Genomic DNA, 14,432 nt, shown 5'->3' with positions numbered 1-14,432 from the left:
TCACATCTAGTTGGGAGTGTATCTGTCTCTCCCCTCACCCCTATTCAAGGTCTGTATCCCCCCTTCATTTCTGTACTGTCACCAGTGTCTAAAAGTGAATAAATAAATGCCTGCCAAATACCAAGGTGGAAAGAAACTCTGCTAACACCGTTCTTCTAAGAAGGAAACCAGGACTCTGAGGGGGCAGAAAGAGCTGTTCTTCCAGGACGCCAGCTGGTTTTGACAGAGCCTCACTTCCTGGGCCTCTGGAGTCCCAGAAGACAGCACACAAGGTAACAATTCTGTAACTTCTAGTCCAGGGTCACTGAACAAGGGTGCTTGGGAAGTATAACAGGTCATGTGGATAGTCTATTTTAATGAAAGTTGCTATTTATATATTTACATACACACACACACAAAAAAAAAAGGAAAAAAGAAACAACAAAAATAGATATTACAGCTTAATAAAAATGAGCACTGTGGGCTGGAGGTGGGATACCCACCCAGCAGCTCACCCACCCTGATGTGCCATCTATGGGCCTGGAGACAGGATGTCGGAGGGAGACAGGAGGCTCAGCCCACAGATCACCCTGTCCTTCTCCTAAGGGCTTCCTTGTAGTTTGTTCCTGGCATTTAACCCTTCATGTCCTTCTTAGTCAGGAAGGTGTTTAGGTACAAGGGGTGGGGCGGGGAGCAGAGAAAAGTATAGGGTAGGATGGAAAGCATAGAAGAGGGATCCTGAAGAATGGTAAGTTAGGGTAGGCAACTAGGAGTTAAATAGGAGCAAAAAGCTTCTATTTGTCATCCCAGAAGCTGGCAGGGGTGAAGAAAAAGAACTGGGGAAGAGGAGACCAGAAGGGGGAGCTGGGGAAGAGAGGGGACTTGTTTATCTCACTGTCTCCATTGTGCAGTTCCACTTCTTTATGTTAATCTCAGCCTTAGCCAGGCCCAGAGAGGTTCCAGTGACAAACTAGTGGTTTCTGTCCCAGCGGGACAAATGATCTAGGAAGTGAACCGCAGAGCTGGCAGGAAAAGCTGGGGTTCTCCTCAGAAAGACACAGCACCTGGCTCCCGGGGAGCAATAAACAGGACATCGGCTTTGGCATTGATGCAGTAGGTGATGATGAGAGAGAAGACGAGGACGCCGAAGCCCACCGTCAGGGTGACGAACTGCAGGGGGAAGAGAGGTGCTCTCAGATTATCTCAGTGCAGTGTTGGGTAATTGCCTGGGGCTGGGAGCCAGGACGTCGGATATTCTGGAACCGTCTCCAAGTACCAAGTATTGAACAATCATAAACGATACCTCCCAATCTTGACTCAGTCTCCCCATTTGAAAAGTACAATACCTCTGTTCTTGCTTCAGTCCTGTCTTACTTAAATTTCAAGTAATCTTAGCATCCTGAAGGCAAGACCCACTAATTTTGATTCTCTCGTGGCAATTACATTACTGACTTATATGTGACAAGTGCTTGATAAACACTGGACTGACTCATCCCAGCTATGCCAAGTGGTACTGCTAGTGGGAGTAGAGCTGTGGAAGGACTACCTGGGGACCAGAGGGTAAAGAGTATCTCCATGGTCCTCTTTGGGAGCATATCCCCAGAATGAACACAGTCGCAGTCTATCAGTGAAGACAAGCTTCCTAATGGGGCTATACTGGCTGACAACAGGCAGACCTATAGTGGGTTCTTGTGGCAAACTTGGGGCAAATGGGAGATGGAAGGGTGTATGAGACAAGAAGAAACAGAAAGAGATCAAGTAGATTTCTGCCACCACTCCTCCCCCATCTCACCTCAAGCTCCTTGCTGGCTATGAGAAATATCCGGGCGCTGATGTCTTTCCAGCGGCTCTCAGTCCACGTAGAGTACTCAGTAGAACCCCACTGCCCAAGTTCGAAGGCAGGGGACAAGGCCCTGGCCAGTCGTGCCGTGGAGCGCACACACCGGGGAAGCCGATCTGTCTGGTTGGAGTTCATAGGACCCTGAACCCATGTGTACTCATACAGCTGCACGAGAAAACAGGCCAGAGCATGGCTGAGGTGACCCTTTCTCACTCATTCCCTTTACCCTTCAGATGGTCCCTTTCATCCAGGCTACTTCCTCTTTAACATTCAAGTTCAGAGGGCTACATCCCTCCACCTCTTCATCTCAAGCCCTTGGGTCCAACTGGGCCTAGGAGATCCTCCAATTTTCCCAAGAGAAAGGGACCCCTGGGGCACCTCCAAAACCCACTACCACTCACATCCTTGTTTTCATTGGGGACTTTACTTGGATCCTGGCACTGTTCTCGGGTAAGGTCTGTCACCTCGCCAGTCAAATTTGCCAAAGCACACTGGACAATGTAAGTGGTGTTGGTAGGGCTGGAGACGGCGATGTAATGCTGAAGAGGTCCGTCACCTGATTGAAGACAACAGGGAAGGATTTGGTGGGTGAAAAGTGCAGCATAAATGGGCAGCGGAAGCCAGAGAAGAAAAGTTAAGAGAAAAGGATCCAACAAATATCAGGGGAAAGAAAGGGAACTTGGGAAAAAAAATAGATGAAAAAGAAAAAAAAAAAGAAAACTAAACCAAAATGATGATTTTTTTTTTTCCTATGTGTTTCTTTGCTTAATGGCCCCATTCCCACCAGGTGCTTACCTAAGATGGACCTGAGATCCTGCCTGAGGAATGACTGGAACCATGAGTTGTTGGCTCTGACCAAGAAGCCATAAAGCAAGCGGGTAACCTAGGAATGGGACAATGAGAAGAGAGAACCTCGTGACTTGGAGCCCAGGGACAGAGTTATTAGCAGAGATTCAACCATGGGGTAGCAACCAGAGTGGCAGGGGGTCTGGGTGGGGGTTCAGTGGCTGGCTCACAAGATGCAGATGAAGCCCGGCCAAGAGCTCTCTGGGGTGTCAGGTATCCTCACAGGGACATGCGGGCATGCTGAATTCCAAGGTTTAGGAGACCAGGCAAGGGACATAAAGCATGGGGTGGCCTGTTGAGAAAGGAGCTAGGGCCCATTTGCTCTTACTGTTTGGGGATCAGCCTGAATGTTGTCACTGAACTTGGTTCCTCCTGCAAGCTGGTATAGTGCACGTCCCAGCACCGTGGCCACATCTGCCAGGGCCTGTAGTGGGTGAGGATGGGGGGCTGAATGGCCCACTTTTTCTAACCCCAAACAGTAACATTCCAACCATCTTCACTGTGTTCCCCGTGCTCCCACCCAGCCCAGGCCAGTGCTACCTTGGCAGTATCCGTCACAAAGTTCAGGTCCTCTTCAGGGCTCTGCCATTCAGGGTAGCTCACATTAATGTTCTCAGCAGTGTCATAAATACTCTGGTAATAGCTGCCAGGAAAGCCAGCATGAGCTTTGGCTACACTCAGCCCTGCCCTTTCCCTCCCTCAAATGCCCATTACACAGCAACTTGGTATCTCATTTTTCATCACCCAGGAAGAAGGGAAGAGAGATTAGGATCCTATATTGAAGAAGGTGTGAAAAATGCGGAGGTAGGAGTCAGAGCGGGAGTGGTTAGACTTTTCTGACAGACAAGGTAGAAAAGGTAAATGTCAGAATGTAGGACTCTCCTCTCTAGGATATCTTTAAGCACTAGAGATGCTTCTATGTTGTTTGGGCTGCAGATATAGGACTGCTAAGATGACTTTTCAGAGAAGCCTGCCACACATTATCAGAGCAATTGTGCGATTATTCCAGTGAATGTTTATATTAAGGATGGCTGGGAATAGAGAGAGATTAGCACATCTGTTCACAGATACTACACTGGGTCAAGCTACCCTGACACTACTTGGGGAGCCCCAAGGAGAGAGATCTTAGAAGGGGGCTAAGATGAGTGCGCTGCCCGCTATTACCATCAATAAATGCACCCCCCACCCCTGACACACACGAAATCAAGTCAGCCACATAAGTCCACAATATGTTCAAACGATGAACCACCCCTCACCCCAAAGTGGTGCGGATGACAAACTGGGGAAAGATAGCTGACTCTATGCATTAGAACTGCCCAAAATAAATGAGAAGTTGTTACTTGGCTGGGGCCGGAGAACCAGAGCTTAAGCATTTTCACTCAGAAACTCCTTTGGCCTGTTGGAAGAGGGGAACAGAGGCTGGAGGCTTTAGCAGTCCAGCCTGAGTAAAAAGTCCCATCAGCCCAGGGTTCAACTTAGGGGCAATTTAAGGGTGCCTAGGATCAGGAAAAGGGTGACTAACGGGCCTTACCCCTTATTTCTGGAGCTCCCTCAACTGTAGGGGACATTATACCCTCACACTGAACCACATGCACTTATCACATGCGACATTTCAGAGTATTGTCTGTGGCACCCTCAGGTGGGCCCTAAACAGGGACAGTTCTCTGTCCTACTCCTTAAGAACCAACCCCATCGTCGTTCCAATACTTTTGTTTGAGATGATGCCCTCTGCCGGCAGCCCTGGAGAATTCAGGCTGCTGGGGAGCTTGGGAGAGGAGGAACCACAGGCAAGAATGATTGTGCAGGAAAGGGCTAAGGTGAGGATCATTTTCTAAGATGAACATCAAGTCAAATGAGGGGATCGGCTTAGCTGTAAACAGGCCACTGACTAAAGAACACGAATTGACCTGAGGTTTTTGAGAGGATAGTATGGGGAGAAGAGAGAACAGTGATCTTTCTTGACACAGCAGACATTTCTCTCTATGGATCCTCAATTGCAGAGCAGACTCTCTCCAAGAAGGAAGAGGATGCAGGCTAGGTAACTTACCGGTTATGGAAGACAGTAGGGTGGTCAGCAAGAACAACACCAGAGATGTTTCGAGCTCGAAGAAATCGCTGCAGAGAAGATGGTGGGAGAGGCTGGGACTGGTTCAGCCTCCGGAGGACAACAGCAGGGACGCCAGTACCACTCTTCTGCAGTGTAGTCAGGAGATGCTCCACCTGGGGGGTGGAGAGGAGGATCAACTCATGGGGAATGGCAAGCGGGAGATCTCTTTTAGGCCTAAAATGCTCTCTACTTCCAGTTCCCAGCTTGACGAGTTATGTGAAACCCTTCTAGATCTAAATTCTTCAAGCGCTTTGGGATTGCATCCTCTGAATTTCCTGCAGCACTCACTGTCCTTTTTAAATTATGACACAAAGAAGTAAGAAGCCTGTGTTTTTCACAAAGGTAAACCTCACTATCTTCAGGACTGTTTTATCCTCAGTAGATGCTTCACTTATTATTTGTTGTGCAGAATTAGGACAAATAATTATACAAAATAAGTAATCCGGTCAGTAAATGCTGTAGGAGCCCAGAGCAGGGATGTCACTGAAGCTAGAGTGGCACGAAGAGACCTCATAGAAAAAAAGAGACTTAAAGCTGGACCTTGAGGGTTGGAAGGGGCTTGAACAAGAAGTGACAAAAGTGGAGGACAATTTCAGTCAGGAGTCTGACATGCCAGGAATGGGGCAATGCAGCTTGGACAACGGAACCCAGGGGACAGCAGGGAGCCAGTCACTGCCTTGTCTTCAACAGGCAGCGACAGTTTGCTAGGTAACTGATGATCAGAGAACTATCCATTCCAAGGAACCAGTGACATGAGCTGAACTCATGGTTCTTCCTGGGGAGCTGTAACAGCCATGGTGTTCATCCTTTAGTCAACACCCAACCTCAGGTCCTGTCTCATGGGTCCTGAGGGATGCTGGGGATAGGGCTAGGGTGAGGGGGTACCCATATTCTGAGCTGTTGAAAATGGAAGTAAGGGGAAGAGATGCTCAGATTACCTGGTTCTGTACAGACTCATTTTTCTGAGACATGGGATCTGTGTGCATCCAAAGCTCTAGTGAATTTCTTAAGGCCACCTGGGAGAAGGATGAGGAAGCAAGACTTATAATCAGTCTCTCGTTCCAACCCATGCCTGGGAGAAAGGAGTGGGATCAGAAGAAAAGTCAAGGGAAGAGGTGGTGGTACCTGCAGTGAGGACAAGAGGAAACTTTAGGAAGGAAGGGGGTGGGGACACATGCTACACACCTGTTTCAGCTCCACGAATGAGTCAATGTTTTCTAATCGTATGGGAAACTTGCCCTTTTCCATATCATAGACCATTCTCGAGCTGCCAATGTAGTCAAAGGTTTCCTGAGGGGCAGAGATGGTAAGAAATGGAAGAGAGATTCCAAAGGGTTAAAACAGCCTTGGTTCCTTGAGGCCAGATCATCAAAGCTCTCGGCATGAAGGCTACTGTCTCATGCCATCTCAATTGCTGGCAATCATGTGACTGTGCCCTTCTCCCTACCCCCACTCCCCAGTTGTGACCATCCATCACATGTATCACAGGACTCCTTGAGCCTAGAAATGGGTAGAGCAGCGGCAGTAAGGCCCAAAGCAAACATTGGCTGCTATATGGCTGCTTCTTGCCCCTCCCACACCTCCGCCAACTCAGCCACAGTTGCTGTTTCCTTATTCCAGGGCTAGGCTGTGGGGATAGTGGGGGAAGTCAGGAGCTTCAGGGCTCCTGGATAGAGATGATAGTATAAGGGGTCCAGAGGATGCCTTAAGTACAGGGGAAAGAGGGGTAGGAAGTACACCATCTCCAGGTCCTAAAATAGGGGAATCTGAAGTGCAGACACAAAGAGACATATCCAGAAGCTCTCTGCTAAATAACAACTTAGGTCAAGTGTTGAGATCTTACCCAAACGATGGCCACTCTCACCTTTACCCCCTACTCCAACCCCATTCTCTGTCATTCCGCTCTCGTCAGAGAGCCCTTACCCCCTGGAAGAAGACAAACATGACGTTATGTGGCAAGGTGGTCACATCAGGTGCCTTGTGCAGAGCTTCCGCTGCAGCCAGCTGGGTGACGAAGGAGGCAACAGCACTCTCAGCCCCTGGGGCCACATTCCAGAAAAAGGAACGACTGTCCAGCTGGATCCAGCAGAAAAAGCAGGGAGGTACATTTTAAAAATGAAAATTAGGACCAGACCCCAGGCACCCTTCCTGTACTAGCCAAGAGAACACTCATGTCTTGGAGTGATGGCTAAAACCAGGAGTCTCTTGGCCCAGATCCCTCTCCATTTGAAGCTCCCTACTGTAACAACTCTGAAACCTGATATGCCCAAAAGAGGCCTGCCAGCCTTTTCTGTGCCAGCTCTGCCCACCATGACCAGGGACTAACACTTACCTGGGTGGCAGCTACCACAACCCTGTCATCAGGCTCTATTGTCCCAGATGCATTTATAGGCTTAAGCATGCTCCATACGTTGTAGTCGGACAGGGGATCACAGACAATTTCTGAGCAGGACACAAACAGTGAGACATCAACATATATAAGAGAGAAGGTAAAAAGCAAGCATGGAATATCTGACTAGTGCCCCATGGACTCTGTGAGTCATGTTCTCTATCTCCACTGCTCTAGGTCGGTTTCTCTGCTGCCATACCTTCAGGGACAAGCTGTGATTGTTCAGAACTGTTTCCACTTCTCCCGCCTAGTGCTCCTTACCTGTGCTCATTCCTTCCCTACAGTAGTCTCCCAACATTCCCTGGCTTGGTTCGCTTATGCTCACCCAATGCACCCAGTATGCCTCAGATATGTCCTACCTGGGTTGATGCTAAAGGTGCTCTGGATGGAGCTTCGCCTCATGCAGGTGACAGTGCTGATAACAGCGTGCATGTGTGAGAAGAGCTGCATGGCACACAGTGGAAAAGCTGGTGCTGAACCATTCTGATTCAAGTTGTGATCTCGATAGCACTAGAAAGGGAGATGGAACCTGCTGAGGCAGCTAGCTGTGGAGTCCCTCCCATACTTCCCAGAAAGAGGGCCCAACTCTATCCTGAAGCCACTCCCTCATCTGTCCCTGAGCTATAGTTGTCCAGGTACAAACACAGGATCTATAAGGTCAGAGGGAAAAACTTGTCAAGACGTACAAAAGGGCACTGACTCAATTATTTATTTGGGGCAGATGAAATTACCCTGTACCAAATGACCTGGCCCAATTGGGAGCATTCAGCTACTGTTCCCAATGTGGTTTGATGTAAACAGCACTGAACTGGAGATCAAAAATCAAACTCAAGACAGCTTGGACATCAATTTACCATGTAACTTTGGACAAATCTCTTAACTGCTCTATGTGTCAAAGTGAAGAAGGTAGACCAGAATTAGAGAATATCAGAGATAAAAAGAACTTCAAAAATTATTGAATTGAATCTCTCAATTCTTAGTATAATGCTTTTTTTTTTTTTTTTTTTAAATCATACTGTGGGTTCTTAACTGGGGCTCTATATTAAATACCTTTTACATTTTCTTCCTGTCTAAAAGCCTTTAATGCTATTAAGGTAAGAGAGAAATGACGGAGGGAAATGTGAGAAAAATAAACTTCTTGGCCCTTATTGAAGTAACTGTCTTTAAAAGGGCACGCTAGTAGAATGAAACGCCCTCTGAACAGGAGGAGAAGCTATAAAATAATTCTCTAACTGGAATTGTAAGGAGCTGGCAGAGTTGTTACCTGCTTGATGACATTGGTTTCATTTTCATCTTCGAGAAGAAAGATGGGGAAACTAAAGTCTTCATAAGCCAAGCCATTGCCTAGGTAGTTCCACTGTATTTCTCCACAGTGCGCAAACTCTGGACCATAGGAGTTGGAGTAAATACCTAAAAGGGAGGAGGGGGATGGGATGTTGGGACACCAAGCACCTAGATAGCAGGTGAAGAGGAAGGATAGGATATCATAGGGTTGGGAATAAGAGTTTTACAAGAGGAGGACTCAATGAAGCAAATGTCACCTTGTCATCACCCATAGTAAAATAAAACACCAGTATCAGGGAGCCCTAGGCTGGCCAATTAGAGATCTGAGCATGTGACAAAAAGGAAAAATGGAGGATTAGAAGAAGGGAAAGGAGAAGTGGCAAAGACAAAGAAACATTATTTTGTGTTTGGGAGTCAGTTGCTCATATTACACTCAGACACAAGACAGAAAGATCTCCTCCCCCACTCCCCGGCTACAAAAGACACGAGACTGATGCAACAGTGAGCTTTGAGTGACAGTAGGTTCCCTCTTTTGGAGGCTCTTACCAAACCCATCATTGGGACACTGCACACTAGGAGAGAAGCCTGAGGGAGGGCTGGGCTTGGCCAAGGACACTGCAAGACCAGCAATTCGACTGGTGCTCCCCTTCAGCTTCTCCATCACCTTCCTGTGACACAGAGGGAATGTCATGAAGGAAGACAGGAGGGTTGTCAGGTAGCCCAATATCCTGGCCCAAGGATGGAAACAAATGGGAAACTAGGGGAATCAAACTGCTGACTCATTTCTTTCATTTTCAGTCTCTGATTTCTGAGGGGACTATGACTCCATCTGAGCTCAAGGCTTAATCTCATCTACCCTGTGTCTGAGTGACCCTGTATAATCCTCCTTCCTCCCTGGGGTGCTTACTCACTAGAGCTCTACGTATAAGGTCACCGAGATGATTCCTTTTGATGGTGCATCTTTTCTTCTAAGGATCACCCTATCCCCTGTCCTGATCAGGCCAGGGCAGCCAAAGTAAGTTTTCATTCATAAGTGTGAGGACGGCTCACTGAATTTCCCCCTCTCTGCATGCAGTTTCCAGCAGGTACATGCAGTTCTTACCTGGTAAAGAGTGTGCCCTCCAGAAGAACCACATAAGGGGGGTTGGGGCCATCAGTCAATACCCATTGCAGGTCCTCTTCTTTTTCCACTACATGGATAACCCCTGTGTCCCCACTAATGGAAGCTGCCAGGACAGAATGGGTCAAAGTAAAGCTCTAGACTTTACCTTACTGATTCTGCAGATCAGATCATCTATACCCCAAACACATCACAAGACATTTGGGTAAATGCAGCCATGTCTAGACTCGAACTAAAGAACTGAAAGACCCCATTACACCCGAGGGCTACCTGGAGGAACTGGAAGACGAAAGAGCCCAAGAAGCCTACTCATGAGGTCTTATTCATTAAAGGTCAGAAAGGCTCTGTGATCGTCATTTTCTTGCCCTCTTCTCTCAACCTCATTTAACCTATATACAAGATTCTATGACAGCAGACACCAAAGTAGTCAAATCTGTTATTTTCTTCAGGAAATGGCAGGCTCTAAATCTCTAGCTCATTATTCTAGTAGTGAATCTTCCTTTCTGAAAATATATGTGAAGATTCTGTTAGCCTCCCTGGATCTCCATTCCTTTGCCCTACTTGGGAATAACTTTATTTGCTTTTGGCCAGTTTTAGGTAAATTTTATCTAGAACTCTGAGGTCTCTAGAACACAGCTTCCCAACTGATGAGCCTTAAATGGACCAGAGATGTACCGATATTGATTCTCTTCATTTCTGGGGACCTAGTGTTTCCAAAGACCCCAGACTGGTCAACCCCAGCCAGGAGCAGACTCAACCACTACTCTACAAATGGATGCCCTACAAATATCATCCATTTCTGTATGTGTCAGAATGCCATACAAATAACGTTTTCTATGTGCCTCATGACATGACAAAGATCAGGAAGCACTGCACTAGAGGATGGATCACCTTGAGTTCTATGTAGCAACACCTCTCAAGTCCTTAGTGATCCATGTCTCCCCATAAGTCTTCTCCCCAAACATAAATGTGTAATTCATAACTTGTTTTAGAGTAGTAGTTCTCAACCTGGGCTGTGTATAAGAATCACTTTGGAGTTTTAAAAAATAGATACTTGGGCTTTATATCAGATCTACCAAATTAAAATCTTTAAAAAGTGAGGCCCAGGTATGTGAATTTTCAAAACATGCCACTTGTGGTTTTTTTATTACACACAGCCAATCATGAGACTTATGGCTCTAGACCAAGGCACTGAAATACTTTTAACTTGCATGAGACAAAAATCATAAGCACTTTCAGATTTCCAGCGAGGTAGTATTTTTCTCCCATGGGATCTGGTAAAATCTAGACATGGAAGCAGGTCTCCAACAGTCAACTATGTCTTACATACACCAAATACTTATGTTCATGTTAACTGTGACAATAATAAAAGACAAAGGGCTATCAGAATCTGGAATAACTTTAGTAAAGATTTACCTGCGAACATCTGAGATCTGAGATCTTGCCACCAAGCATATGTCATCAGTTTGGCTCAAATAAATTTTTATTAAGAAAAAAAAGTTCTGCCTACCAATGACAGTACTAAGTAAAATAAAAGATAAAAGAGTCCTTGCCACAGCATTTAAGACACGGGAAAAGAAAAAGTTAGTCTGGCAAATAAAAAATACATAACTTCAGCTGCAAAGAGAACAGATAGAAGACAAGCTGTGACACTAAACTGAAAAAACCTGGATTCTAATCTGGGCTCAAATGAGTGACTGCAGTCTTAAGTAACTTGCTTACTTGCTGTGGGCCTTCAACAAAGAACTTTTCCATCCCCATTTATCTCACACTATGGGGACAAATTAAAAAAGGAAAGGAAAGAAACCTACATAAGCCCTTTAAGTATTTTAAAAGGGTCCAAGAGACACAGAGCATTATAATCAGAAAAGCAAACCTGGGTCTTTCTCCTTAATTTTATCATGCTAGCAACCCTAATTAAAGAGGGTGTAGCTTGCTCGGGACTGGCAGGTATGATGAAGTAAGACTCAGAAATGAGGAGGTTGAAAAAGAAATAAGACCTTAATGAGGAAGGAGCCAGAGTCCAGCCCCTCCACACTTGTTTCTTTATACTGGCACTTGGCTTTATCTCTAGAGGCTACTGCTCTGCTTCCCACAGGGCTGCTCTAAAAACATGCAGCAAAGTGACTTATTCCCAAAAGGGGTATCTTGGAGGCCAGCTCCAGAAGGATGGGGTCCTAGCCTTTTGCAATAAAATGGGGTTTCAGCAAGACCGGCTCCTTTCTACCCACAAACCCAGTTTAAGAAATAAGTTCAACAAAAATCTTATTTGGAACTGTATGGAACCAGTTAACCTACTTCAAGTACTTCCTATAGCAGAGACATGGGACAATGAACATAAGAGTATAGTATGGGAAGGATAGGTAGAAAAGTAGAAACTGCCTTTCACTTCCCAGTTGTCCCAGTTTTCTCCTATGAAAATTGAGAAGTTTCAGAAAATCACACAGTACTACTTAGCATCATCAATAAACATCTACTACTAAAGGTTGTCTAACTTTCAGCTTTGTGCAGGTATATTTGAACCATTTTCATAGGAGTAAACTGAAATTCAGAGGTGACTAATTTAATCAAAGAGCCAAAATCTGATTCTGTGTCCTGCTTACTTGCAAAACTATGTTCTGATAGAGCTACTATCCACAGAAGAACAAAATCTGAAGATAGCAAGTTAAGCAGAAGAGGAACAGGGATTCTGCCTTCAGATCACAACTTTTTCCCCCTTTCTTAATTTTATAGCCATGTTGTCATGGAACCGTTTTGGAACACATTTACAAAGCATAAAGACAAATCCAAATGCTTTATTAATCCCCCTTACAATTATTTGGCTTTATCATTGCCTTCTCTTCAAATAGTTCATTGCCTTAAAGAAGCCCACTTTGGTTCCAAAAAGTTCAGAGTGCAGGTGATAAATGGACTCCATAGAATGAGGTTTCTTTCTCCTCAGAAAACAGTTTAGTTCCCTACTTGATCTACTGGGTGGTTAAGAGTCCTGGCTTGGAACCTGGACCACCAGGGCTCAAATCCTGGCTTCATCACTTAATAGCAGGATGATGTTGGAAAAGTTACTCAACTTCTTTAAGCCTCACTCAGTTTCATCATTTGTAAAATGAGATAATAATAGAACCTACACCATGGGGTTGTTGTGAGGATTAAATGAGGTGCATGTATAAGAAGCTTAGTATGCATCAATTACTAAGTGTTAGCTGTAATTATATTGCCTAGTTTGACAAAAGGTTCTCTACCAGCTCCCACCTACATAGCCTAATTTGTGTGCTGAGACTCCCGAGGAGAACTTGAATCTATATCTAGGGCATAGGCTGAAATGTCAACGGCCATAAACACAAATTCCAACCTCAACTCACAATGGCAGCCAATCTGATGAGTGGCATTCAGCAGACGGACACAGGGAGCTGTTTTATTTAAGGGGATGTAGATCTTCCTCTCCACTGAATTTCCCCTGCACAGACCTGATCAGAAGATAAAAGTGTTAGAAAAAATTGAGAGATGATAGTACTAGCCTCCATCCTGTTATCAGCCCACTGTATGGCTTGGGCATATCATACTTTCTAAAATGGGGCTAATGTACATTCTTCTCACTTCTTGGGTACATTATTGGAACACATAAAATACACCCAACTATGTGTCTCAGAAGGGCTATTACAAAGTCTACATAGAGCAACTGACAGTAAGCTAAGAGAAAATTTCATTTGTCAAAGGAAATACATTTAACCTTAGGTGTACCAGCTTCTGGTTGCATGGGTGACCACTACTTTTTCATCCTGTATGTATATTACTCATTAGTTAATAAAAAGGGTCCAGTCTAGGACTATAGACTACAATTTAAATAATTTTTCTGAGACATTTTTTCAGGAGTCTGAACAGAACTGGGAGAAAACTTATGCCACACACCTGTCAGTTAATCTAACATTGGTAGCTCATTTATGTGTGCCCACAGTGTGAGGCAGCTACAGTTTCTCCTTTGGGGACTTTAAAATATAATGTTATCTTGGGGAAAGGTATGGTCATGGTTATATACAGGCACATGCGCATTTTAGGGCTTGACAAACTAGAAAGCCACATACCAGAAAATAAATGTTTGCATGTAAGCAAAAACTTATATACATTATAAATGCCTGAAGTTCCTTAACCATTATTTCATGTTTGAAACAGTTAAAAGTACCCATATCCTACCTTTGTCTCACTTTACTGATAAGACAAACTGAGTCAAAGTATGGGGACGCGGGTTTATGGCGGTATCAACAAAGAAATAAGGAATCTACTTTCCTAATAAGTGCTGCATTGCACGCAGTGAACAATGCTGCTTCATTTTGAAATGTCTAAACGCTTTGGGAAGGACGCTTGAACTCTGACATCTGTCCTTTCTGATTGTGGGTGGGGTGGCTGGAGCCCTGGGGAAAAGGAGGCATCAGGATAAAGTGGGAAAGTCGGGCTGGGAGTCCAGAAGGAGACCTGCAAGAGGAAATAGGGTGACCCGACGTGCTGCGGTGGAGAAGAGACCTTAAGGTTCACGTAACGGGGGAACTTCTGTCGTGGGAAGGAAAAAGAAAGCAGATTTCCAGGGTCGGGGAACAGAGGGGCAGCGGGAACGAGAAGAGACGGCGACGCTCGCGGGTAGGCCGATCCGAAGGGTTCTCCTTACAGAGTGGAGCTCACGGGTGGGGGAGGCCTCACCTGCCAGAAGGGCGAAGAAAGACAAAAGGTGAAGAAGACCCGGACTTCCCAGGTTAGCCACAAAGCCGCCCGCAGCCGTGGCCATCTTGCCTCTCCGCAGAGTGGAAGCCTCTATTCTCCTCCAGTCCCGCTGTGGCCTCTCTAGGGCCACACTAGCGCCGTCTCTGTGACCCGGAGC

General features: G+C 45.7%; 1 protein-coding gene across 1 annotated transcript; it reads right to left on the bottom strand.

The window, feature by feature from the left end:
* Nucleotides 1-335: 335 nt before the first annotated feature.
* NCSTN (nicastrin) lies at nt 336-14,423 on the bottom strand. The gene is made up of 17 exons (XM_016139546.2): nt 14,255-14,423; nt 12,925-13,029; nt 9,548-9,671; nt 8,992-9,113; nt 8,426-8,571; nt 7,521-7,671; nt 7,105-7,214; nt 6,696-6,848; nt 5,958-6,062; nt 5,711-5,788; nt 4,713-4,885; nt 3,206-3,308; nt 2,994-3,089; nt 2,615-2,702; nt 2,221-2,375; nt 1,772-1,984; nt 336-1,149 (listed from the first exon to the last, which is right to left on the bottom strand). Exons 1-17 carry the CDS (start codon nt 14,337-14,339, stop codon nt 1,027-1,029), a joined length of 2,130 nt encoding a protein of 709 aa, XP_015995032.2. The 5' UTR covers nt 14,340-14,423; the 3' UTR covers nt 336-1,026.
* Nucleotides 14,424-14,432: the final 9 nt, after the last annotated feature.

This window comes from Rousettus aegyptiacus, unplaced genomic scaffold (genome assembly GCF_014176215.1).
Source record: "Rousettus aegyptiacus isolate mRouAeg1 unplaced genomic scaffold, mRouAeg1.p scaffold_m13_p_17, whole genome shotgun sequence".
NCBI classification, from domain to species: Eukaryota; Metazoa; Chordata; class Mammalia; order Chiroptera; family Pteropodidae; genus Rousettus; species Rousettus aegyptiacus.
Note: the sequence above shows the minus strand (reverse complement) of the source record. Positions and strands in the feature narration are given on the sequence as shown.